Genomic DNA, 24,001 nt, shown 5'->3' on the forward strand with positions numbered 1-24,001 from the left:
CCAATTTCTGTTTAATGGAGAGCAGATTTTTTCAACACATTTCTGAACATAATATTTTTATTAACTCATTTCTAATAATTGATTTATTCTATCTTTGCCATGATGACAGTAAATAATATTTAACTGGATATTTTTCTAGACCCTTCTATACAGCTTAAAGTGACATTTAAAGGCTTAACTAGGTCAATTAGGTTAACTAGGCAGGTTAGGGTAATTAGGCAAGTTATTGTATAACGATGGTTTGTTCTGTAGACTATCGAGAAAAAAATTAGCTTAAAGGGGCTAATCATTTTGTCCCTAAAATGGTTCTTAAAAAATTTAAAACTTCTTTTATTCTAGCCAAAAAATAAATAAATAAAAAAATAAAGCTTTCTCCTGAAGAAAAAAATATTATCAGACATACTGTAAAACTTTCCTTGCTCTGTTCATCATCATTTAGGAAATATTCAAAAAAGAAAAAGAAAAAGAAATTCAAAGGGGGGCTAATAATTCTGACTTCAACTGTAGGTCAAAAGTTTATTGAGTCAAAAAACAAAATGAATACTTGTGACTCTTACTGATACAGTCAAGCCCAAAAATATTAATACCTCAAGTCTACATGTAGTGTACTTTGAGATCTTATAAATCAACTCCATTTGTTTGTGCACGAAACCGAACATTATTTGAAACATTATTCCCTTTAATCAATTACCTTCTTGATCTTCTTGACTCCTTGATCGGTGAATGACACTAATTGCAAAAAATGAAACAATAAATAGGGAGTCAATGGGAAAGTTTTGTATGAACTTTTAAAAAGTCTTTTCTGAAAACCATCCAGAATTAAGCTGTTTATATTTTCTCTGGGTTACATTTTTCCCTTTTTTTTGAAACCTTGTCTGTATGTCATGAATCACTACTTGGATGTAAGAATGGGACATTGAAAAGGAAACCTCGTTCCGTCTGCGACAGGCAGCATGAGTAAGGGGGATGTCGAAGGGGCGCTCACCCCCTCCTGCTCCACATGCCGTGCGAGCTGTGCTTCCGTGCCCTGAGCACGAACGTGATAAGAAGGTGTCAGGACTGAAAAAAACATTTGTGTGCGCACCAAAGACAATTCCAAGCTGCGCTGAGGGTGAGAGACAGACTCTGTGATTCCTGGCAACGAGAGGCAGCTTTTATATCATATCAACGTTTGGATGACCCCAATCTACCCTAAAGCGAAGGCGCATCATTTACTCCCCATCGCTCTCCTCCTGTACTCCTCTGTCATCCCTCTCCTCCTTTCGGACCCTTATCACCACTAGACCAGGAGAATGAATGGAAACTCTCGCGAGGTCATGCCACCCACAGATATCCCTCACAAGACTTTTCAGACTGATAATATCTGCCAGGATTATTCCCATGCCTGACGCATACTTCGCATTACTGACTTTGTCACTACTAACTTCACTGTCGTTGAAGTACAATTTGTGTTCTGCTGCTTTGACTTATCATAAAGCTTATTTATTGATTAATTTATTTGTTTTTGTTGTTATTTAGGTGACTTTGTATTGCAATACTGTACATACAGTATGACTGCGTAGACTATACAGAGAAAATGACACTGTAAGATCTTGTTTTGCAGAGTATGGGTATACAAGTATATAAATTAATTTAAAATCAATTTACTAATTGTAATAATTTATCCTTTCCTCATCTAGTTTGTGTCGAAATACTCAAGCATGGTTTAATCAATTACTTTTAAAGCACTGACGTCTTGTTATGATTTGTGTATATCTTTAAATAGGTTGTTGATCCTTTTGTCCCTTGCACCCAGACACTCCAGAACTCCTTAACAAGATATATTTAGCCACGATCAGTCCAGAGCTCGCTGTTTAGACATTGGGTGTGGGAGCAATTCATAAATGTAACTTCCCATTGAAGACCAGCAGCTCAAAGGCCCATAGTTTACATGTGTCAAACAGATCCACATCCATGGGAAGCTGACTGGAAACTAATGACCACACAGGCTCATCTGCCATGAGGCTTGAGACTGTGCAGACGTATTTGTTTCTTCTTCTTTTTTTTCCTTCTGTTTTTGGAGTGGTTTGGACTGGGGACATCTTTAACTTTTTCACTGTGTATTTAAGATGTGAAGTTGGTAAATGCCAGGTGCCATTGTAAAACAATTTATTTTGCCATGTACAAACGCACAGAAGGTGTAAATAAAATTATATTTTGAAGAAACTGTATGTGTGGCTTGCTTTGTGAACCAGCATAATTTTCAACACATTTTTCTCAATGGAATTTTGCCAGAATAGCTCTTGAATAGTATTAATTAATAAGCTTGTTACTGTTCAAACCTCTCATTTATTGTCACTAAAGCCATGACAGGAGTGTTAAAGGAATAGGAGAATTACCAACCTACATCACACATGATGTCACACGGGTTTCAAACGCGAATACTGGTTGCAAAAAAGACCGGTTGCAAAAGCAAACATGCCATGTTGTGCGGTAAGATGCCAAATTCAAAGTCCAGAAATAGAAAACTCAAACTTTACCATACATCACACTGCTTTTAATGCCAACTGCAGACGTCTTTGGCTAACAGCCATCATAAGAGCTGAATGGAGTGAGGACCTATTTAAAAAGGCACTTCCTATTTTATATCAGGTAAATTCACGCTATGCTGAATCATACACATTACTCATTTTTGATTGCAGCAATGATTTTAACAAAAACTGTTAAACATTGTGAATGAAACTGCGAACACTGAATGCTAAGAATAAAATGTAAAACTCTAAGTTCACATACCCTGCCATACAAGTGCAGTTCACTGCCAGAATGCAGTAGTTTTGCTTGTTGATGATTACGCAGACCTTGTACAGTTCTGTCTTCTTTGCCTGTCTTTGGCGGGGCAGAACCTCAGTTTTTAGCACTACATGGTTTTGAATCTGGGAATCATGGAACATTATTTCTTGCACATGACCACACAAAACAAAATTGTTGTCATCCAAAGACTTGTAGGCCTTTAACTTCTTTTTTGTAAAATCACTTGGAGTTTCAATGAGACTGGGGCTGAATGATTGGCCATTTTATCTTATCCAATATCCATTGGGAGGGTGGTATCACAAATGGATCTGTCAGATGTACCTGTCAGACCTCTCTCTGTACACTTTTGCTGTGTCGGCCCTGACAGCATTGTGACAAAAACATGAAAAACATGCAACAAACCCTGTGGATCATGAAAATAAACACATACAAACCTTCATGATCAGCTAAATACTGTGTAATACGAAGACGGTCTCACCCAGTCATTAGGTCTCACAGCTTGGCAGATCTGCATTGCCTTCAGAAAGCATGTGCTTTTATTCAATTCAATTCAATCCACCTTAATTTGTATAGCCCTCTTACAATGTGGATAGTGTCAAAGCAGCTGCACATAGAAGATCATAGTAAATTGAAACAATGTCAGTTCAGTTTTCAGTGTTTAGGTTTAGTTCAGTTTTGCTAACGCAATCTCACGGCAATTCATAACTTTTTGATTTAGTGGCTAATTCGTACAATCTAATTCGTACAATTTAGTATGATTTGCTCATCACCCAATGACGGTTGGGGTTAGGGGTGGGGTTGAGTTGGGTTGGGTGCCACTCCTCCTTTTTAAAATCGTACATTTTCGTACAACTGAACTCGAATTAGCCACTAAACTGACAAAACCTTAATTACTTATGTTTTCTCGTGAGATCAGGCTGCTTTAGCTCAGTTCAGCGTGGTTAATAATCACTACTGAGAGTCCAAACACTATAGAGCAAATCCATCGATGCACAGCTCTACAGATCTCGAACCGTGCAAGCCAGTGCCGAAAAAAAACCTTCACCAATTGGTGAAAGTAAAAAATTAAAAAACCTCAAGAGAAACCAGGCCCAGTTGGACATGACCATTTCTCCTATGGCCAAACATCTTGTGCAGAGCTGCAGTCTAGGCACCGGAGGCTGGAGAAAGCTGGACCTCAGCGAAGACTCGTCTGTCCCTGGAGCGTCACAGGAATCAGTCTCATGCTCTCCACTCCTCCATGACCACCACAGCAGTTGTTCAGGATACGGCCTGGTCCAGGGTATGTAAACCTTGGGATCTTCTCGTCGCTGGTCTTGGATTGAATCAGTGGCGTTGCATAGTCTGAGGGCCTCGGGATGAGTATCCCCAGGTGAAAATAGAGTATAAAGAGAATAATTAGCGTAGCTGCTGTTTATAGTGCATATAAACGAGATTCAAAAACCTGCGTGGAGCACATTTATGTATCATACAGCTAAGTGATGCACTTAGTGTGTCCTTTACTAAAAAGATCGGTCTTTAATCTAGTTTTGAACTGAGAGAGTGTGTCTGAGCCTCGGACATTATCAGGAAGGCTATTCCAGAGTTTAGGAGCCATAAATGAGAAGGCTCGACCTCCTTTACTCGACTTTGCTATTGTAGGTACCAGAAGCCTTGAGTTTTGAGATCTTAAAGAGCAGGTTGGATTGTAGCGAGACAAAAGGTTGGTTAGATAAACAGGAGCTAGATTTTTTAAAGCTTTATAGGTAAGAAGCAGTATTTTAAAATCAATACGAAACTTAACAGGCAGCCAGTTTAAGGAGGATAAAATTGTGGTGATATGATCATATTTTTTTGACCTGGTAAGAGCTCTGGCAGCTGCATTTTGTAATAGCTAAAGTTTGTTAATAAATGATGCTGCGCACCCAGCAAACAGAAGTCGAGCCTAGAAGTGATAAAAGCATGGACTAGCTTTTGGATAGCATACTTCGTAACTTAGCGATATATCTCAGATGAAAGAAAGCAGTTTTTGTGACATGGGATATATGATTTTCAAAAGTTAAATTGCTGTCTAATATGACACCCAGATCTCTTATAGTAGCGCTAATGCTAACTTTGTATCCCTCTACTTGTACAGATACTTGTGTATCTACTGTGTACAGGATTTAGGCCCAATATGTAATAATTCTGTTTTGTCTGAGTTTAAGAGAAGAAAATTGTTGGTCATTCAGTCTTTAATATCTTTAATACACTCAGTTAGCTTAGACAGTTTAGACATCTCATCAGGTTTAGTTGAAATATATAAATAAGTATCATCTGCATAGCAGTGAAAGTTGATCCCATGTCTTCTGATCCCAATTCTTTTTTTTTATGAAGAATTAAGAAGCAGGCTCTTCTCATAGGATAAGAAATCTCCGCTATGAATAATAATGAGAAATGTACTCAAGGTTTTTTTTTAACCTCTAATGGATATCAATGGCCGTTCATTCCGCTGTGGCGACCCCTGATGAAAAAAGGAACTAAGCGAGTGACTAAATGAGTAAATGAAATTCATTTTATTTTGGGGGGAACTATCCCTTTAAATTGTGGATGGGAAACAATGTAGACCCTCCAGTGTGTTTATTGAGTTTAAATGATGACCGTTCAGGACCTCCTGACCAAATACATACAAGCCTTTGAGCTGCGGCCCATTAATGAGCTATTTACAAGCAATTGCGTCTGGAATTTGTCAACTAATTCTGGGAATTCATTTATTGTGTTGACAGAGGAAGTTATTAGCATGTGGTGATAACAGGCATACTATTGTTAGTAAAAAAGTAAAGACATGTGTCACTTGTTTTTGTGTCAAAAAGACATGTGTCACTTGTTATATGTCTTTTAATAAATATATATTTTTGTTTGGATTAAACCAAGCGTTTCACTACAGTTGGTTTCATATAAAAATGTCAAGATAAAAAGTATTAAAGAAAATCTAAAAATGACACAATATTTTTACAGACAAACATATTAGAAAGTCACCAGCAATCATGTTGGAAATTTAAGCTCATTTTAATGTTATTGATTATTTTACTTAATCAGAGGCTGATTGTCTAAATCAAAATAATTCATTTGTTCATTTGTTTGCTTGGAGAGATATCAGCTAACATTCTCACAGTTTCACTCCATGGGTAACATTTGTACAGGTATCAAAATACTGCCTCACAGTCTGTTGTTTAAATAAAAAACAATGATAAATATTTTTTATCTGGAAAATAATAATAATTATAAGCTAATTAAAATTATCCATGTATTTTAATATGGATGCAAAACAAATTGTTGTTTACATAATTTTGGTCAATGGACACGGTGTCAACAAGCAAATACCTGATGTTTGGCTCCACCTCGTGGTGATGATATACCAGACACAATTGATTGCATCATATTAAAGCCAAGTGTCTTAAAGGAATAAACATAACAAGCTACAAATGGCCCAGTGAGTTCCATTGCTTGATAATTTAGTGGAAGTGTAGTTTTAACTGTTAGCAGGACAACATGTAACATAGAAGCAACAAATAATGTGCATTAGAAAGAAAATTTTATACAATAATGCAATAATACAGTTTCTTCGATGCTTTCTTTCTTTTTACTTTGTTTTGAAAATAAGATTTGCACATTTGGATTATATAAAATTCTAGGACAATATTTATGATAAATATACCCAGATGGTAACAGCATTATATGAAACTTTTTTTTATTGTGCACTTACTGTAAACACACAGTACATGTAAAAAGAAAAACTGTGTTCGTAGTTAAATTCTATGACCTGTTGTACTGCATCTGAGGATTTTCCAATTGTACAAGATTTACCAAATCAGTGGTGGAAACACTAAGAAAGTTTAAATATATAGTTTTATGCACAGCAGCAACTTCTTTTGAATATATTTTATACCCATATGGAAAAGCAACACATCAGTTCTGACATAACACTTATTTAATGAACAGATGCAAACTAAAACAGACAGGTGCACAAATTTGGGCACCCCAACTGAATAATGATATCAAAATTTTGCAGAGCCATCTTTTGCTGAAATAACAGCCTGTAGATGCTTCTTGTAGCCAAGGATAAGTCCCTGAATTTTAGCTAAAGGCATTTTGAACCATTCTTTCTTGCAAAATATCTCCAGTTTAGTCAGATTCACGTGGCATGAAGAGCCCTTTTCAAATCAATGCATAGGTTTTTGATAATGTTCAAGTCTGGGGACTGGGATGGCCATTCTAGAATATTGTATCATGTCCGAGCATAAATTACTTGGTAGATCTGGAGCTGTGCTTTGGGTCATTGTCCTGCTGAAACATCAAACCCTGAAGTACCTTCAGCCTCTTGACAGATTCCAGATTTTTTTTTTCTCAAGAGTCAAATACTGGTAAAATTTTTTTTTTTTCTTCTGCATCACCCTTCCATTGAGCTGTTCTTTGTGAAGAGTGTGCTATACTGTAGAATCATGTACAATGACATTATCAGAAGCGAGATGTCTGGAGCTCTTTGGAGGTGTTTTGTGACCATTCTTCGTCTTTGCCTTTAAAATATCTTTCTTGGTCTAACACATATTTCCTTCATAAGAACTGTTCCTGCGGGCTTTAATTTCTATATATATTTTTGACTGTAAAGATAGAACCTTTAAACCTTTGTGAGAGTTTGTATCCTTGTCCTAATTCAAGTTGCTGATTTTTCCTAGTTATTAGGTCATTAGAAAGTTATTTTGAGGTTTCCATATTGCTACTTTCTGGTTCTCAATAAGGAGAAGCAGAACTAGTAATAATCAGCTATCTAAAATATCCTTTTTCATAATTGGTTGCGGGCGGCGTGGTGGCACAGTGGATAGCGCTGTCACCTCACAGCAAGAAGGTTGCTGGTTCGAGCCTCGGCTGGATATGCTGAATAAGTTGGCAGTTCATCCCACTGTGGCGACCTGACCCCTGAATAATAAAGGGACTAAGCCGAAGGAAAATCCTTGAATGAATGAATGAATGAATGAATGCACATGTGTTAGGATTGTTAAGATTCATGTGTTGTCAGGCCATTTGAGATGCATGTGTTTGTATATTATATGGATAAAAAGAAATACATGGATGTTCTGGTCAAGGTCAAGGTAAAATTTGCTGGTTAGGAAATTAAAATTTGCTAGTTCTGTTTGTATCTTTTTATGAACCTTTAGAGTCTTCAGAGTCTTGGTTAAACCGACTTAAATTGAAGAGACATCTCCCAGATTAAAGAAATATATTTTTAATTCTTTTGTTAAACATATTTTTAATAGACATATTAAATTGTGTGGCAAGGCGGTGGCACTGTAGGTAGTGCTGTCGCCTCACAGCAAGAAGGTCGCTGGTTAAAGCCTTGGCTGGGTCAGTTGGCATTAATGTGTGGAGTTTGCATGTTCTCCCCGCATTTGCGTGGGTTTCCTCCGGGTGCTCCGGTTTCCCCCACAGTCCAAAGACATGTGGTACAGGTGAATTGGGTAGGCTAAATTGTCCGTAGTGTGTGAAATTGAGTATATGGATGTTTCCCAGAGATGGGTTGCAGCTGGAAGGGCATTCGCTGCGTAAAACATATGCTGGATAAGTTGGCGGTTCATTCCGCTGTGACGACACCCAGATTAATAGGGACTAAGCCGAAAAGAAAATTAATGAATAATATTGTGTTTTTTATAGTAAATTATTAATAAATTAATATTGTCATGAATTTGACTAATAATTATTAGTCAGAGTTAAAATGCTGGCACTGCATCATCTAGCTCATCTCTCAAACACTGATACTGTAGGCCTAATGAAAACTAAAAATAATACTCATATATTTGTTCACAGAATGTGCATTGCTTTTTACGTAACGTTCATCTACATGCTATTACGTGTTGTTGCCTTTAGAGGGCTCTATAATGTAAGCCACTTTTAACCGAATGGTAAACCGGACGTGTCCAGTTAACTGTACTATAGAAACAAACATGAGCAGGTTTTTCATCTTTAACTCTTATGAACTTTTAAAGAGGACGGTATATGCTAACACTTAACAAACACAATCGAATTAAGGAAAAGTTAAAGGTAATTATGAACTTAACTAGTTTAACCATGCTTAGCAAGTCGTATACATTCTTATTAACGTTACATTAAAATGTGGTGTCATTCAATATTGTTGAGAGTACTTTAAACCAAAACAAAACACATCCATGTCCAGACTTATATACACAGGATCCTTCAGTTTTACGTTTCCCCGTTTGACGTTAGTGCTGCATAACGTTAATCATTAACCGCTATGAGGAAAATATACAGTCATGACTTTTAGTTTGAAATATAAGCTCTGCAAAGAAGTCTCGTGGTGATTTTTTTATAGTAACTTATTTGTCTCGTGGTGTTCAACTGTGCTGTGTATTGCCTAACGTTAAATCTTTTCGCGTAACTTAGTTGTGCTTATAATGGAGGAAGAAAAATCATTTTCGTCAAAGTCCAGTGTCTTTCTGGGGAGAGAGGAGGAGTGCGGTACTGCGTGTAAAATGAGTTTTACTGATGAGAAAGAGGAAGAGAGTGGGATTCATAATTTGCTCGAGAAAGCATCATCTCCAGTGCCTAGTTATGTGTCTTTAAAGAGTGACAGATCAATGGCTGAACCACCTAAATTCAGTGACGAAGCGAAACATTTTCCACTCAGGTGAGTCCAGCTGAATACACCTCTGCAAAAGTGATCATGTGTCAGAAAAATCCTTTCATAATAAACATTTAAAAAACGATTGTTGAATAACTGTAATTTTCGTGATTATATGATTTTTTTTTATAATATAACAGTTAGCAATTTCTGCATTGCAGTCATTCAGAGAAAGAGGAGCAGAAATGTGCTGTTCACTACCAGTTCCAGGGTGCAGCATCATCTCTACCAAGCAATGTGTCTTTAAAGAGTGACAGATCAATGGCTGAACCTCCTAAATTTAGTCATGTAGCTCAACATTTGCAGTCCAGGTGAGTTCATACTAAATATGGGCCGGTATAAAATTCTGACAGTATGATAACCTTGGATAAAAATATCAGTTTCACGGTATCATAGTATTGTGATTACAGCTCTAAAATATATTGTTTTCAAGTGTCTTGGTTAGAACAATATAGTGAATTAAAAAATATATATTTTTATAATATTTTAAAACAGTAAACATGTCCGGCTAAACAATTAAAAATTAATCATTGACTTCTGCTGTCTTCATTAGTTTTAAAAACAGATTTCTTTACTATTTAAAACAGCATCTTTAGATATTTCTTTCTGCTGGAGATACTGTTGTCTTAAAAAACAAAACTAAACAAAAATGTAAATAAAAAAATCTTACACATATCTTAGGAACAGTATTGCAGAAAATGTTGGCGGTTTCAAAACCTTGACTCTTCCAAACCGCGGTATACTGTACCTTGAACACGGTTATCGTCCCATGCCTAGTTCATACACACATATACATTTTTGATTCTCTATGGTTTTCAGTAATTAATTAAAATTGATAAAGAATGGATACATTAGGTGGTCTTCTTTGTAATTGCTTTACTAACTTTAAAGCTGTTCTGTAATATAGCTGTTCAGTTGAATATCTCATGCATTGTTGACATGCTAAGCTCAAAAACTACTGTTAAAAGCATTCTGTAATGTGTATATATTAACCTGTAGTCTTAAGTCGTAGTTATGTATCTTTTTTTATATGTATTTTCAGTCTTTCAGAAAAAGTAGAGGTCTGTGCTGTTCACCATCGGAGACTGTCATCTACAATATCAAGCTATGTGTCTTTAAAGAGTGACAGGTCTATGGCTGAACCTCCTCGATTCAGTGATGCATCAGAACAATTTAAATATGGGTGAGTTTACACCTTTAAAGAGTCACGAAACACCAAAACACATTTTTTGAGCTGTTGACAGTCGTATATGTGTCCCACACTGCTAAAAACACTATTAAGACACCTATATTTCACTAAAAAGTGTATATTGGTTGTTTTTGCGTTATTTCAAGCAAATTCGTACTTCCGGTTTGAAACGAATTTTTGAAGCTGCGTCATGGTCATTACATAATAGCGTTGTATTCCAGCGTGCAGACTGGGTGTCTGTGCCAGAGTGTGTCTTATTACGTCTTACAGTGTGATGCATTAATGCATGAGTAAGGCTTGGTTCAAACAAATCAGCGCGCTCTATTGTGCAACTTCATTAATATTCATTACTATCACCGTGTTTACAGGACAGAGACGCCACGTTGTGTTGGCAAAACAACCATGAAGTGTTGCTTTTATAGTTTGCTGCAGTTAAGTTTCGTTTTCATTTTCTCTCTGTGAGAGCTCAGACTCACGTGTGGATTAACAGTGTACGCGACGCTCGACAACAATAACTTGCGTGTCTAAGGAGGAACATTGTTTACCTGAGAGCTGTTCTCATCTGCAAACACTGAGATCCGGATTCGCTTGTAGTATTCTCTTCATAAAGACGCGGCTCTAGTTGCTGGTGATTGTCCTGTCTCTACAGATTTGGTAAGTGAGTGACCAGTGCTCTTTGTTTAACTATTGCACCGGGTGTAAACACGTTAGCACCACAACCAAACTTTAACCTCGTGTAGGGTTTTTACCGCATTTAGTGACCGGAATAACACACGCGGCTTTCTGACACTACCTGCCGTGTGCATCTAAGTTTCTAGGAAATGCGGAGGTTTTTTTTCTCTCATTCGCCGTGCGGTATCAAACATTGCATGAAAAATACACGCTTAGAGCAGCTCCTCGAATCAAATATCTCGTTTGTCGCGAGGGGCATGAATGAATTCCCTGAATGAAAGAGCCAAACTGCAGTTAAAGTCCACCATTTAATAATTTGGCAAATAATTCGACTACAGATGTCCATGTAGGTTAAACACCATCACTTTCTACTGTGTGTGTGTGAATTTTGACTCTGAAACTCGCACGTGCCCAAATAGACACTCCCACACCATCCCACTTTTCTTCCTTCGACACTCCCCCCTAAACAGAGCTGGACACACCCACTTTTCTGACTTTTTCCAAAGTAGAGGTGTGAAAACACCCTGCTGAAACGAAGGGGTTTCATGGCCCTTTAAATAACTAAAGAGAAATCTTAAAGCAAAAAAAAAAAAAAAAAAAAAACTTTGCCAAAAAAAACTTTGGCGTCAAGTCGATGTAATGTAGTGTAGTGGGCCCGTAGCTGGTCATTTCCACCCAGAGTGTTTTACAGGAGCTAGGAACCGATCAGACATGAAGGCCAATTAGCCAATTGTTTTATTTATTTTCTTACAAGAGCAGTCTGTCCCACCCAACGCAACCCTACCGGACACACCTTAATCCTATCTCCTGGTTTTTACCTGTGGTGAACAGACAGCCTGTCCCATGTGTTCCAGATGGCCAAGGTGCACAATAATAGTTTTCTCATCAGCCATTGATAGACATCCAGACAAGAATATGGTGCCCCAACATTTATGCTGTCTTACATGGGCAGTCATTTCCTTATTGTTCAGCATGGAGACTGTGCATTAACTGGCAACTTTGCCACTACTAGTCTATGAACTCTTGGTCTTTTAACAGTCATGCTGCCTAAATGTAGTGCCATGACTTTTTTATTTTGAAAGGGACATTCATAACTTGATCCTTCAGACTGATGCAAGATCTCTGGATGCACGCTATAAACGCAGTGCAGTGGGCCCGTAGCTGGTCAGTTGCGCCCAGAATGTTTCATCGGTGCTAGGAACCATTCAGACATAAAGTCCAATCAGACACTTGTTGTATTTAATTTCATAGTAGAGCAAAAAGTTTAAAACTATTTTTGTCATATTTCGGCAGCTTGGGTTGTGAGATGTGTCCCACTCTCCGCAACCCACAGGACACACCCTAATCCTATTTCCCGGTTTTTACCTGGGGTGAACAGACAGCCAGTCCCATGTATTCCAGATGGCCACGGTGCACAATAAAAGTGTTCTCATCAGCCATTAATAGTCATCCAGTCAAGAATGTAGTGCCCCAATGTAGTAAACCTTATTACATGTAGATTTTCTACTGGTTGAAGCGGCCAAATATGGACCAGATTCCGGTCAGAGAATCAGGAGGGCAGGAGAAATGTTGACGTTTGAAACATTTATTTTCTCCAACATAATCATCAGATTGCTCGATTATGGGTAATGGTAGTGAGTAATGGATAAGGTGTAATGGTTTGTATAAAATGAACACATTACAGAAAACACAACATAAGCAGGAGCAATGATGGAGAACATAACAGCAGGTCCCATAAACTAATCGTCCCCCCTAGAAACATGCAACAAACTTTAGTTCCTAGTCCATCAAGCAGGCTTTCTGACACAGCCGCCCCCAATTATCTGAAGAGATAATTGAACATTAAGAAAGTCTGTCAGGGGTGGTTGTGTCATTGTCCTCAAGAGGAAGAAGTGGGATCAGTTGCACGACTGGACGAGTGTATGTTTTGTCCTTAACCTTGATTCTGACCACTCGAATGCGGCCATCAGCTCCAGGTAAAGCCTCTGTTACAGTTCCTACAGGCCAATGGGAACATGGAAGCCGTGGATGTACCCCAAGTACAACTTGTCCTACTGCCAGTTCCTTCCCATCTGTTATCAACTTTTGACGCTCTTGCATGCTTGGTAGGTATTGACGGATAAAGGTAGCCCAGAAACAATCTGCTAGCACCTGACTATGTCTCCATCTTCGTCTTCCAAGCAGGTTACTAAAATCATACAAGACCTGAGGTAGCGAGGCATCTCGGCGACCCATGAGCAGTAGGAGTCACAGGGTCTACATCCGCAATATCTGAAGATACGTATCCGAGTGGCTTGGAGTTTAGAATGTTTTCCACTTCCACCAGAAGGGTTTGCAGAACTGGTTCTGGCACTGACTGCTCTCTGAGGATTACTTGGAGTGCAGTCTTAAATGATTTTATCTCACGCTCCCAAGTCCCTCTGAAGTGAGGAGCATTTGGGGGGTTATGGCGAAACCTGATTTTCTGCTGTGCCAGCTGTTCCTGTAGCTTTGGTGACATGGCCTCAAAGGATTCAGGTAACTCCTGATCACCTCCGATAAAGTTGGTGCCATTATCACACAATAGCTCCATAGGTTTGCCTCGTCGGGCTATAAAATGGCGCAGGGAAAGAAGGAAAGCATCACTGTCCATATGCTCCAACAGATCCAGAAGTACACAACGTGTTGTTAGACATTTGTAAATGATCCCCCATCTTTTCTCCTGTCGGCGTTCAATCTTGACTGCATATGGTCCAAAGCAGTCCACACCTGTAGAATAAAATGGTGGCTTATACCGATTTAATCTACAGGGGGGGAGATTTGCCATTCGTGGAGTTTGAGGTTTGGCTCGCCATATCCGACAATCTTGACGGGTATGCTGATGCTTACGAACTGCTTGTCGATCTCGAAGGATTCAATACTGGCGGTGCAATTCTGCCAGAACCCTCTCTGAGCCAGGGTGAAGGAGTTGTTGGTCCGTTTCTTTAATCAACAATTTTGTAATTTGATGGCTAGGGTCTAACATGATTGGGTGTATGGCCTCCAAGTCAAAATCACCAGCACTTCGTAGTCGCCCGCCCACTCTGAGACCAGTAGCATCATCATATTCTGGAGCAAGTGAGCTTAAGTGACTGTTTGGTGAAACAGGATGTCCAGCCTTTGGATGTTTAACTTCCATAGGAAAGGAATCTATCTGAGCCTGTGCCAGAAGTAACTTTTCCGCTTCAATATACTCAGAAGCCTTTTTAGGGGAGTCTGTGTCGGCAGCCGCCCCATGTAGGGATCTACTAGTGGCCTGAACGAGCTCTTGCCATGTGTGAAAGATGACTGGAACTGGTAGAGAAACACTGGGTACTGAAGCAGGTCCGATAGAGGCTGATTTTTTTTTTTAGCTCATTGCAATCAGGTTCAGCTTTAGTTTTAGGCATTGATGGCCATTGATCAGGTGACTGGATCAGGAAGGCTGGACCTAAGCTCCATTGATGGGGGCCTGCTATCTCTGTCAGGGTAAGGCCTTGTGTGATGTGGTTGGCAGGGTTGTGATTTGACTCAACATACAGTACTTCCACTCAGCCATCTCTGTTAAATTCTGTATTTCTGCCACCCGTGTCCCTACAAACACTTTGTAGTTTCACGATTCGGATGTTAACCAATACAACACTGTTGTAGAATCAGACCAGAAAGTGACCTTGTGGATTGGTAGCATCAACTCAGTTTGGATTACTTTCCCCAATTGGGCCCCAGTAAGGGCAGCACATAACTCCAAACGTGGCAAAGATAGGCATTTGCGAGGCGCGGCTCTAGACCTGGCCGAGACAAAGGTAATATGGATTTGTCCTTGCTCATCGGTGGTGCGTAGATAGGCCACTGAACCATAGGCTCTTTCCGACGCATCACTGAAGACATGAAGCTCTCGTATAGCCGATTGGTTGTCAGCAGAGGCCGGGGTATATGCCCGAGGGAACTATATCTTGGTAAGTGTAGGGAATTCTACTACCCAGGTGAGCCAAGTATTTCTGAGAGGTGATGGCTCTACGGGGTCGTCCCAACCAAGGTTGTGCTTCCAGAGGTCCTGGATGATAACCTTGGCTCTAGTAGTGAATGGCGTTATGAACCCTAAAGGGTCGTACTGACTCGCCAATGTTTTATAAATGTTCCTCAGGGTAGGTTCAACAGTCTCCACAGAACGCAAGTTGTACCCCAAGGTGTCATTGATGCAGTCCCACCACAACCCAAGAGTGGGCTCCTGAAGATGAGTACTGCTTTGTGCTAACCAGCGCTCACTACTTGCAGACCTGGCCTCTAAAGGTAGATGTTCGGTTCCGGATTGTACATTGCATGCCCACTGTCTAATTTCAAAGCCACCTTCAGAAAGGAGCTGGCGTAACCCATCTACTATCACTTTAGCCTCACTCGCTGTTGGTACACTAGCAAGGCAGTTGGCAACATAAAAGGAATGTTCCACAATATCAACCAATTAAGTTTTACCTTCTTTGTGCTCTTGGATGTGGTGTTAGAGGGCATGAATGGCACAACAGGGATTACACGTTGTGCCAAATGAAAGCACCTGCCATTCATATATTTCAGGTTCTGCATCTCTGCACATTTCTCTCCAGAGGAAACGTAGCACAGATTTGTCTCCTGGCAACAAATGGACCTGGTGGAACGTACCGTTGATGTCCCCACTGATAGCAACTGTGTGCTGGCGGAATTTCAGGAGGACACCTAGTAAGGATGGTCCCAACATTGGCCCGGGCAGCAGCTGATCATTCAAAGACTGTCCATGGTGTTGGAAGGAGCAGTTAAAGAAAATTCTGTCTTTACCATTATGGTGCACCATGTGGTGCGGAATGAACCAGGACTCTTCACTTTGGTTTGCTTCCTCTGCCGTTAATTTTGCTACATAACCAGCTGACTCCAATTTAGTAATCTCACTGCAGTAGACTTTGGCCCTTTCAGGATCCCTTTCAAGGGTACGCTCAGTACGGCGTAAACTTGCGAGAACGGCTGTTTTATCGGCGGGGAGTAAGGTTCGAGGGGTCCGTCTCAGTTATGGTGTAGCATATCGTACACAGTCCACAGTCACTCTGACGGTTGCATTCTGCAGCAAAGTGTAAGCCTCCTTGTCCTGTTTGGACCTGGTAACCATCTTGGTGTTGTATGAGAGTGTGTCCACCTGCCAGAGTCTCTCCACATGTTGAAACAGATTATCACAGGTGGGAACTGACATCATATGAAGACACTGCTGACTTCCTCTTGAGGGCTGCATCGGACTTATGGGGCCTTGGAGAGACCATTCAAGTTGTGTACGAACAGCAATGGGTCCCCCTGGTGGGCCCTTGCATACAGGCTGAACTGGTGAACTGGCGGCATGTCGGACCCAATGAGGAGCAGTGGTTTCTCTCTATTTATGGGAGGCAGTGGCAGATCCTTTAGGTGTCGATAAGCCCTTTGCAGAGCAGCCACTGGGTAATTGTGTTCCGTTAGACACAGACCTGTGGCAGTGAATGCGTTGGGTATCGCAAACTTCTTTGTAGGATTGAATACAGATGACACCTCAAATGATACAGATAATCCAGTAAGTTCAGTGTGACACTGGTGAATGGTCTGCAGCTGGAGCAGTTCAGGGGTACCAAATAATTTAAGCTGTTGCACAACTGGCTGGAGCACTAATGTTTTCTCTGATCCATCATCGAGAACGGCATGGGTTTCCATAGTTCTTCGACCACTTTGTTGCAGGACTTTAACCACTTTCAGCATGACCTTAGGGGAACGGTTAGGTTGATCCAGATAAATTTTGGTAGGTGGCAAACTTACCATGAGAACAGCTCTAGAAGGGTCCTGAACTGAATCATGTAGAACGGTAAGATGTAACTTTTTGCAGACATTGCATGGGCGCTTAAGGTTGCAGACTGCCATGTCATAAGTTCGACCCCACCTCCAGCAGAGCTTTCCCTCTCTAATCCAAGTGGTAACTTGAGCTGTAGTTAGTTTCTTAAACTGTTCACATGAATTCAGGTAATGGTCTCTGCTATCACAATGAGGACAATATGGCAAGGGCTTTGACTCTGTGCTAGATCTCTGTGCTGCAGTATCAGGACTTCTTATGCTTCTCTCGCTGGTCAACAGGACAGGTGTGAATCGCTCCTTTGGACAGAAATATGTCGTGGGTTTACCTTGAGACTTGGCTAGGTCACTCAGAAACAAAGCTGCAGCTCGGCTGGAAATTTGCTTTGCCTGGGACTTAATCTCTAACCAGGTGGCCAGATCGGGGAGTGTATAGGTTCTGTCTGTGCCTGTCTGGAGGATACCCCGGCTTAAACAGTATTCAACGAAGTTGTCACGATAGGCAGGTGGTAACTTGCTGAGTAGTCCATCCACATGAGAGCCACACATAAGCTTGTACCCATTTTGACCTTCAAGGGTCCTCAACATGCCTACTAATGACTGGACTAAAAGCCGAAGATGTCTTAGGCATTAGCATCACCCAGTCTAAGTGGTGGGCTATTCATGAGGGCACCCAGCTCTGACTGTGCGAGTTGTCTTGGCTGTCCGAACTTGTCCTGAAGTCCTTGTAGTGCAGCTGAGTATGGATGTGAATGATACATATGAGCTTTCGCTAGCTGCTATGCGCTGGGTAGCTTCAAATGACTTAACAGTAAATGATATTTATACTGCTCACTAAAGTAGCTGTGATTACTGAACAAATTATCCAGGGCCAGTTTTAACAAGGCAAAGTCTCTTTCATTACCACTCTCAAATACTGGTAGCTTGGGTTGTGGTATGCCATAAGCTGAGGCAAACAGTAGCTCTGTACTAGGGTATGTGTGGGGAAATGGCATGAATCTTGAGCCAGTTTTGTTTGGGAGTATCTCTACAGTATGGCGTGCTCCTGAGGTTGATCGGGATGCTAACGGCAGCCTCTTGTGTAATTCCCCTGGGATTGCTTCATCTGCCGCCCCTGCAGGTATGGAACAATCTTCTGCGGTTAGACCCATCTCGTCATCGGTATCAACGAATTCTCATTGCTCAGGGTTGCATGCAGGCCTTTCACAAATGGAAGTCCCAAGCCTTTTTGACAGCCGGGGTACCGTTAGGAATTGTTCCCTCCCGCCGCAAGGTTATAACAATAGATGCGTCCCTTATGGGTTGGGGGGCAGTATGAAACCACAGAGGTATCAGCGGCAGATGGTCAAGGCACCATATCAATGAATTGGCATTTTCTTCCTGTTTTAGCGGGGCGACATGTCCTAATCCGGTCAGAAAACACATTGACGGTGTTCAATTGGAATCTCCAAGGAGGTACAAGGTCAAAAAGTTTGTTGCGTCTCACACAAATGATTCTCACATGGTCTATTTCTCGGTTTGCATCACTAAGGGCTGTTTATCTGCCTAGGGCTGTTTCACTGCAGATGCTCTGTCCAGGAATCGGATCGATCCAGGGGAGTGGAGACTTCATCCGTATGTAGTCCAGGACATTTGGACAGAGTTTGGCAGGGCAGAAGTAAACCTATTTGCGACGAGAAACACAACTCATTGCCCGTTGTGGTTTGCTCAGGTGGGAGTGCGTCCTGTCTTAACGGGCTGGACCCTGTCACATGACTGGCCAAACTGCCTTCTTTATGCTTTTCCTCTGATACCTCTGATATGGGAGACACTGCACAGGATTGCCCAGGGCAGACACCGTGTGCTTCTAAAAGCACCACGGTGGCTGTCCAAACCATGATTTCCCTTGCTCCTAAAGTTGGTGAACCAATCGAGGCAATTTCCAGGCAGGAGGGACCTGTTGTCTCAACTAGATGGTCATATTTGGCATCCAGATCCAGCACGTCTACAGTTATGGGTGTGGCCTCTGGGACCAACCCTTTATTAGAAGAATGTGAGCCTTCAGTCATCCATACAGTTCTTAACGCAAGGGCAGCTTCTAGAAGGAAGCTTTATGCTTACTGATAGAAGTCATTTTGTTCATGGTGTGCGACTCGGAATCTATAATCCTGTGCAATGCAAAGTTCCAGTAGTTTTAACCCTTTTACAAGGGCTGTTAGAGAGTGGCCAGGCTTCTTCCACACTAAAGGTCTACATGGCAGCCATCTCGGCTCATCATGCATCTGTAAATGGTTCCTCTTTAGGGTCTGATACCCTAGACAGTGATGACGCCAATTGGGATATGGGAATGATTAGGAGGCCATAATGGACAGAGGACAGTGGGCAGATTTGGCCAGGATGCCGGGGTTAAACCCCTTCTCTTTTTCGAAGGACATCCTGGTATTTTTAACAACCACAGAGAGTCAGGACCTTGGTCATCTGAAAGCCGGTGCTCATTGAGCAGTATAGAGTCCCCGTCACTATACTGGGGCATTAGGACCCACACAGACCGCAGGCTGAGCGCCCCTTGCTGGCCTCACTAACACCACTTCCGGCAGCAACCAAGCTTTCCAATGTGGTCTCCCATCCAGGTACTGACCAGGCGCAGCCCTGCTTCGCTTCAGTGGGCGACCATGTGAGAGTTGCAGAGAGCTAGCTGCCATCTATTAAGAGCATATATATATAGCTTATAGCAAACCGTCCCCGAACAATAACTAACTGAGAGAAAAGAAAAATTAAACTTGCTTAATCTTAATTTATACACAGACACAACCTATTGGCTAGAAACGGTAATACACATCTCCATAATCTATCAAAACTTTGACATATATGAAAATACAACATAAATGTGCCTGCATTTAAACTTATATAAATATACATACTTACATTTGTTCTTTAAATACTCTGAAGCATAATAACATCTATCTTTAAAAATATACATATACAAACAATAGTGACACATACTGGTAAGTCCTACAAATATAAAGGATTAAAATATTACAAAACATATTATTTTCTAGTCTGCATAAATTTAAAAACCACTGCCTTTATGCCTTCTTCATCCCGGGAGGCTTTTCCAATTCATTCATTACAATTTGCTTTTGTATAATGTAATCATTATTAGCAGTATTATCTATCATACCCATATTTATAATTGTTTTATTAAAAAAAGCTTAGATTTGTCCATCTGTCAGGTTTCAGACCAAATGTGGCACAGCATGTGTGTTTGGATATAACTCAGGTTTTTGACCACACTTCGTTATTATTGTTCATTTATTGGTTTGCTGGAAATTAGAACTGAATTAAGAAATAGTTTTGAAGAAAATCTTTGCACTTGACAAACGAAATTAATTATTTATAGGCTAATTGATTTCTGTGCGTACAAGATTTTCCTATTCACAAGAGCGAAAGTGAAAGTAGATTATGAGATGCCTTATCTCTCATTCTCACGCTGCAGATGCTCTGTTTAACTGTTTTCTCTCTAGTGAAATGCTCAGTTTTTCCACTTACAAAGTCATCATGTAAATAACAAATGCACTTATGGCGTGACACAAGTGGCTCTTAAAGGGAATGGGAGACGAGACTCTGAAGGGTTTATTCTCAAAACACACCTATAACTCATTAAGAAAATAAGCTCAATCCTTTTAGATCATGCGCCACGGCGCAAAGCGGATTTTTCTGTCCTTATATTAGCAAAAGTAGATTCTGACACGCCTGCTGCCGCCCCTGCGCTTTGCACTTTGCATGGAACGTCAAAATAAGGCCCTCATTGTTCTTTGTTAATTTTCTATACAGACACCCCTTCTGATTCTCATATAAATCTGTTAATACATTTCTTTTCCACCATTAGACATGACAAATATACTTTACTATCTCCTCACATGAGCGAAAATCAGGTCAGTCCCTTGAAATACAAGAAAACTGCTACCTTTAGCTTTCTGTTTAGATTTTTCCACTCTTCACTGAAATTACAGGAATGGTTTATTTTGCTTTAAAGCCCAATATGTGTCAAGGTAATCCACTTATTTTAAGTTGATTTTATGGCTGATAATAATTAGTCTTTTAGCAAGATACTGATGCTATGCTTGAAAAATTCTCTATGGTGGATTATTTTTTAGAGAAGGATGAGTAAGAGTTTTGTTTTGAACTTGATTTTTTGCTATATACATGTATGTAGGTAACGTGATTGTCTGTGTATATACAGCCAGTGTAATGCGAACACATAAAACATACATTAGTAATTTAGAGTAAAAAAACTATAATGTTTAAGTAGCTTTTTATCAAAATACTCTGTATTAGGTCTCGACCCTATACTATCATAAATTGTCATAATGAATCAGAAATTGGTTGGGATTTTAAAATTATATTTTATATATTTATATATATATTATATTATGTTTATTAACATTGGCTACTGATATTTGATTTCACAAATACAGCCGTTGTACCATGCCCAATAGTTTCTTGCTTTTTAGAAGTTCAAAATTTAAAAATTAGACATGTTTTACTAAACTTGAATAATTTCCCCATGAATTTATCACTGAAAAAGGGAGAATGTCAGCTTTAATCTTTTGGTATATGGCACATAGCCTGGATAATTAGGACTTAGATGTATATACAAAAGCATTTCTTTAAATTTGAATGTTAATGATTTAATAATTGGCTTAGATTTTCATTACTGGATTAATAATTTGTCAAAAAATCTTGTAACACATTTAAATGGTTGTTTGTCGCCACCTTTTGGCGCAAGAATGTAATTCCATAAAAGAAAAAACATCAAATGGCTTTCAAACGGTTACATTAATCATTACCATAAACATCCGCGTTCATATCTGAATTTTCAACAGTTATCTTAGTACTTGTATCTGATTGTTTTTGAATCAGAAGTTAAAAAGAACTGCTTATAAAGATGAAACTTGCGACTCGCGATCATGTAGTAGGCTATAATTAAGGTCGCGTGGGTATTTGAAGCGAGATTTTTAAATAAAATGTTGCTAGTTTAATAGTTCGTCGTTTTAGATGAGCTGAATTTAACATTACATACACAAAAGGGTGTAAAACCGCCCCTGATTTAGGCCTTCAACTTTAACTTAAAGAGCCCATATTATGGGTTTTTGAAAATTCCCCTCCATGTAGTGTGTAACACAGCTCTAAGTGAAGCGAAGTATCCAGCTAAGGCTTAAATCTGTAAGAATACAGTGTTTAAAACTGTTGATTCATCTATAAAAGAGTCGATTCATAGTGCTTCAAACGAGTCGCCTTGATACCGACTCATTAGGTGTTTCGCCATGACGTACGAACGAAACCAAGTTATTCACGTGCACGCGCAAACCCGGGAGATTTCAAACCTGAGGCCCCGCCCTCTGACGCAGAAACCCAGACACACACACCCACAAACACACGCACACCCACAAACAACACGCACACAAACATGCCGGTCGATTGAAGTCACACTGCAGATGGATATATTGAGTCTCTACCCAAAGATGAAACCTCAGCATTATAACCAAGCAGTTGGAAACTTCTGGAAGCTACATGCTACAAAGAATACTTCATCTGAGTTTGTTAAAGGAAGGATCAGTAAAGAGTAACTGATGGACGTCAGGATGGGTTTCTTCCATTTCTCAAGTGTAAGTACGTGCGGTTAAAGTTGTTGCCTCGTTTACTCTTGCTTGCAAATGTATTTAGTTGTGATTTGTTACTTGTAACCGCGTGTACTGTATCAGGTTAACTGGATATTTGATCTTATCGCGTGCAAAGTCACGTTAAAAACGCGACGCGTGCTGTTTGTTTATGGAGCTCCGTGCTAGAGTTCTGCTCCCGCGATTTATTCGGAAATTTATTCCCGCGCCGCAGAAATCTGGCGCGGGGACAGCCGCGGGAATAAATTTCCGAATAAATCGCGGGAGCGGTCGGTAACGGGTTTAATTTGGGACGGGAGCGGGCTGTCTAGCAATATCACAGATATTGCTATGCGAATTAGAAAGAGAGAGTCTGCGTGGTGCTTGTGTGTGTGTGTTAGTGCGCACGCGCGCGTATGAGAGAGAGAGAGAGAGAGAGAGAGAGAGAACGAACGAACGAACGAACGAGCTTTGTGCTGTGTGTGTGTGTTTAAACAGACAGCTTGGCTGTCTGGACTGTATACTGGGTGATTTTTGATTGTGTTCTCCGCTCCGGGCCGGGGACCGGGCGCGGCGGGCAGAAAACGGAGCGGGTTCTCAGGCTAAAACCTGGCGGGTGCGGGCGGAAGCGGGAGCGTTGTCATCTGGAGGTGTGTGTGTGTTTTTGTGTGTGTGTGGTATGGCGAGTACACGACTGTCTCCTTCGTTCGGTTATCCGTGGCACTATCCACTCGCCATAGTGTGGCAGCTAAAATCCACGTCTATACTATCGAGCGTGTATGAACTGTGATTACTTTTTAAATTGCTGATTAGCTATTGGCCATTTCCCTCTCTGACTGAAGGCAGTCGACCAATCGCGACAGACTGTCATCGGTCCAATCAGCGCAGATTAGCTCCGCGCTAAGGAGGGGTTTGGGAACAAATGAATCACTGGACGATTCATACAGGAGTCGCTGGGATAATTAGGTAAAAATAAATGCAGATTATAAGACCATGAAAGTGTTTTTTGACCTTGCATGCATATTAGACTGTTGTTGGAGACCCTTTCAACCAGGATATGACCCTATTTCATGTATAATATGGGCTCTTTAATAATAGCCTATGTTTTGTGCAGTTACTTGTTGTCGATTCCTCCTGCATATGATGGTCAAATCCGAGATATGCTGCAGAAATCTGCTCCAGAAGCTGTATAGTCGATGTTTCCTTCATTCCTGCAGCTCTAATTTCTCATCA

The 24,001-nt window shown here is 40.5% G+C and overlaps 1 protein-coding gene across 4 annotated transcripts in view; it reads left to right on the forward strand.

Moving 5' to 3' along the window:
• The first annotated feature begins 8,721 nt into the window (after positions 1-8,721).
• si:dkey-13n15.11 overlaps positions 8,722-24,001 on the forward strand; it is a 34,618-nt gene continuing 19,338 nt past the window's right edge. For 2 of the 4 annotated variants that reach the window (XR_015490389.1, XM_087252364.1), the window contains exons 1-4: positions 8,722-8,844; positions 9,205-9,448; positions 9,604-9,753; positions 10,485-10,625. Coding sequence is in view for 2 of the 4 variants with exons in the window: in XM_087252364.1 (XP_087108490.1) it covers positions 9,216-9,448; positions 9,604-9,753; positions 10,485-10,625 (524 nt within the window). In the remaining 2 variants the exon portion in view is untranslated. 4 annotated transcript variants of the gene reach the window in all.

The sequence above is a fragment of the Danio rerio genome, chromosome 5 (genome assembly GCF_052040795.2).
Source record: "Danio rerio strain M-AB ecotype USA chromosome 5, GRCz13ab, whole genome shotgun sequence".
Classification (NCBI taxonomy): Eukaryota; Metazoa; Chordata; class Actinopteri; order Cypriniformes; family Danionidae; genus Danio; species Danio rerio.